The sequence below is a fragment of the Geospiza fortis genome, unplaced genomic scaffold (assembly GCF_000277835.1).
Source record: "Geospiza fortis unplaced genomic scaffold, GeoFor_1.0 scaffold17, whole genome shotgun sequence".
Taxonomy (NCBI): Eukaryota; Metazoa; Chordata; class Aves; order Passeriformes; family Thraupidae; genus Geospiza; species Geospiza fortis.
In genome coordinates this window covers 1,069,608-1,071,623 of record NW_005054438.1, presented here as the reverse complement: position 1 = coordinate 1,071,623, position 2,016 = coordinate 1,069,608, and the positions used below count along the sequence as shown (strand labels likewise).

General features: G+C 50.0%; 1 protein-coding gene across 3 annotated transcripts in view; it reads left to right on the top strand.

Moving 5' to 3' along the window:
* PDE9A (phosphodiesterase 9A) overlaps positions 1-2,016 on the top strand; it is a 58,779-nt gene that overhangs the window by 26,910 nt on the left and 29,853 nt on the right. For all 3 annotated transcript variants that reach the window (XM_005427232.2, XM_031062132.1, XM_031062131.1), the window contains one exon: positions 650-720. In XM_005427232.2, coding sequence (XP_005427289.1) covers positions 650-720 — 71 coding nt within the window. The remainder of the gene's footprint in view (positions 1-649; positions 721-2,016) is intronic.

The window sequence follows — 2,016 nt, the reverse complement described above, 5'->3', positions numbered from 1 at the left end:
ATTTCAAACCAAAAGCAATTTCAGTGATTATCTTTGATCTAAAAAGGAGATCAAGTAGTAAATGCTCCTTCCCTCTTAGGAAGCAAAAGAAACGCTGCTTCATTGAGCAATCAAATAATCAGATTTGTTTCATTTTCCCCTTTATCACCCAAAAATGTCTCTCCTCAGAGAGGATTTCTCAACATCTGTGTAGCTGCTTATTTAATCCCAGCTGGTTTCAATAAGACAGATCAGTCCCACCACAGCCCAGAAAGCAGCAGCGTAACTCGGCAGGACAGGAGGAGGTTTCAGAGGGTGCAGACACCAAGACGCTGCTCTTGGACAATTATGAATTACCAATTGAACAATTACCAATTTAACTTTGCTTCCCTAGGGGGTACAGTAGCAAGTCATTGCTGAGAGAGGGGGAGATTCCCAGGGCCATAAAAAAAAAATTTCCTGTTAATTTTTCTGAAAATTAAACCCAGGTGTATTTTCTGCCCCAGTGTTAGCATTTCCATGGAAATTTTGCTTTTCCTTATGACAAACGTGGGCTGGGCAGATCAGTCACAGGGACACAAATATGGATATTTCTAGCAGAAGTTCTTAGCACCTAGGGTAGGTAGAGCATTAAATGTATGACATTAATACATGAGGGTTTTCTTTCCAGGGTTTTTAAAATCAATGAACTGAAAACGGAAGTAGCTAATCACTTGGCAATGCTGGAGAAAAAGGTTGAATGTGAGTGTCCCTTTATTCCTATCACAGTGGGAACTGGTGCCTTGTGACCTCTGACCTGTCCTGCTCCTCCACTTTCTCTAATCCCTTGTAATTTGGCCAACTTTGAGCTCCAAAGGCCACAGGTCAGCACTGTGGGGACCAGGGTGGGCTGGCTGGTGCTGCCAGCACCCAGAGCTCCTCCTGTCCTCCCTCTGCGGGGCTGCTGAGGCCTCCACTGAGCTTTGGGGCTGGGGCCACATCCTGCTGTTCCCATGCCCCTGCGGCACAGGGTCTCCACACCCCCCTGCCCATGTCCCCCTCCCATGGCCCAGGGGTCTGTCACCTCCTGCACCCAGCCCTGACCTCCCCATCCCTCTGCATTCCCTGATCCCCTGACTCTGGGGAACCTGGTGCCACCCTCGCAGGGGCTGTTTGGTCTGTAATTCCAGGGGGTAACAGCTTCCTTCTGCTCTCAGTCCCATCCCCCAGAGAATTCACAGAATGAATTCAGAGAACCACTGGGTTGGAAGAGACCTTCAAGACCATGGAGTCCAGCCCAGCCCCAACAGCTCAACTGAACCCTGGCCCCCAGTGCCACATCCAGGCTTTGTTAAACACACCCAGGGATGGGGACTGCACCCCCTCCCCGGGCAGCCATTCCAGAACTTTCTCACCCTTGATGGAAAAACCTTTTCCCTGCTATCCAACCTGTATTTCCCTTGGTGCAGCTGGAGGCTGTGTGCTCTGGTTGTGTCAGTGCTGCTGGAGAAAGAGCCCAGCCCCAGGTGAGCACAGGCACCTTTCAGGAGCTGTGCAGAGTGATGGGGGCAGCCCTGAGTCTCCTTTTCTCCAGGCTGAGCAGCCCCAGCTCCCTCAATCATTCCTTGCACTGTAACACAACCATATTGTTACAGTGCAACAGCCAAATTCAGTTCTACAGGTCAATGAGCTCCTTTTCTGGTTTTTTTTGGTTTTTTTGTTTCCCCCTGTGCAGTTTCTGAGTTGTTTCAGTACATTAGGCAGGGAAGGGATATGAATAAGGTGCTGCCATCCAATTTTGACTTCAAACCCTCTGTCCTTGAGGATGCTCAGGGGCATGGGAGAGCCTTTCCCAGCACTACAGCTGCAGAAAGAACTTTCCTACTAGAGCTGTCTGGGAAAAAAAAGAGTTTCTGGTTCCTGAAACTTCCCCTGACCAGAAGCTACCTTGACCCTGCAGCTGCTCAGGGAGACTGATCCCTCTGTCAGCAGAGGGAGGAAGAAATGTCCTTTGTGAGGAGAAGCTGCAGGGAAACCTCTCCATGTGGCAGCCCCAGC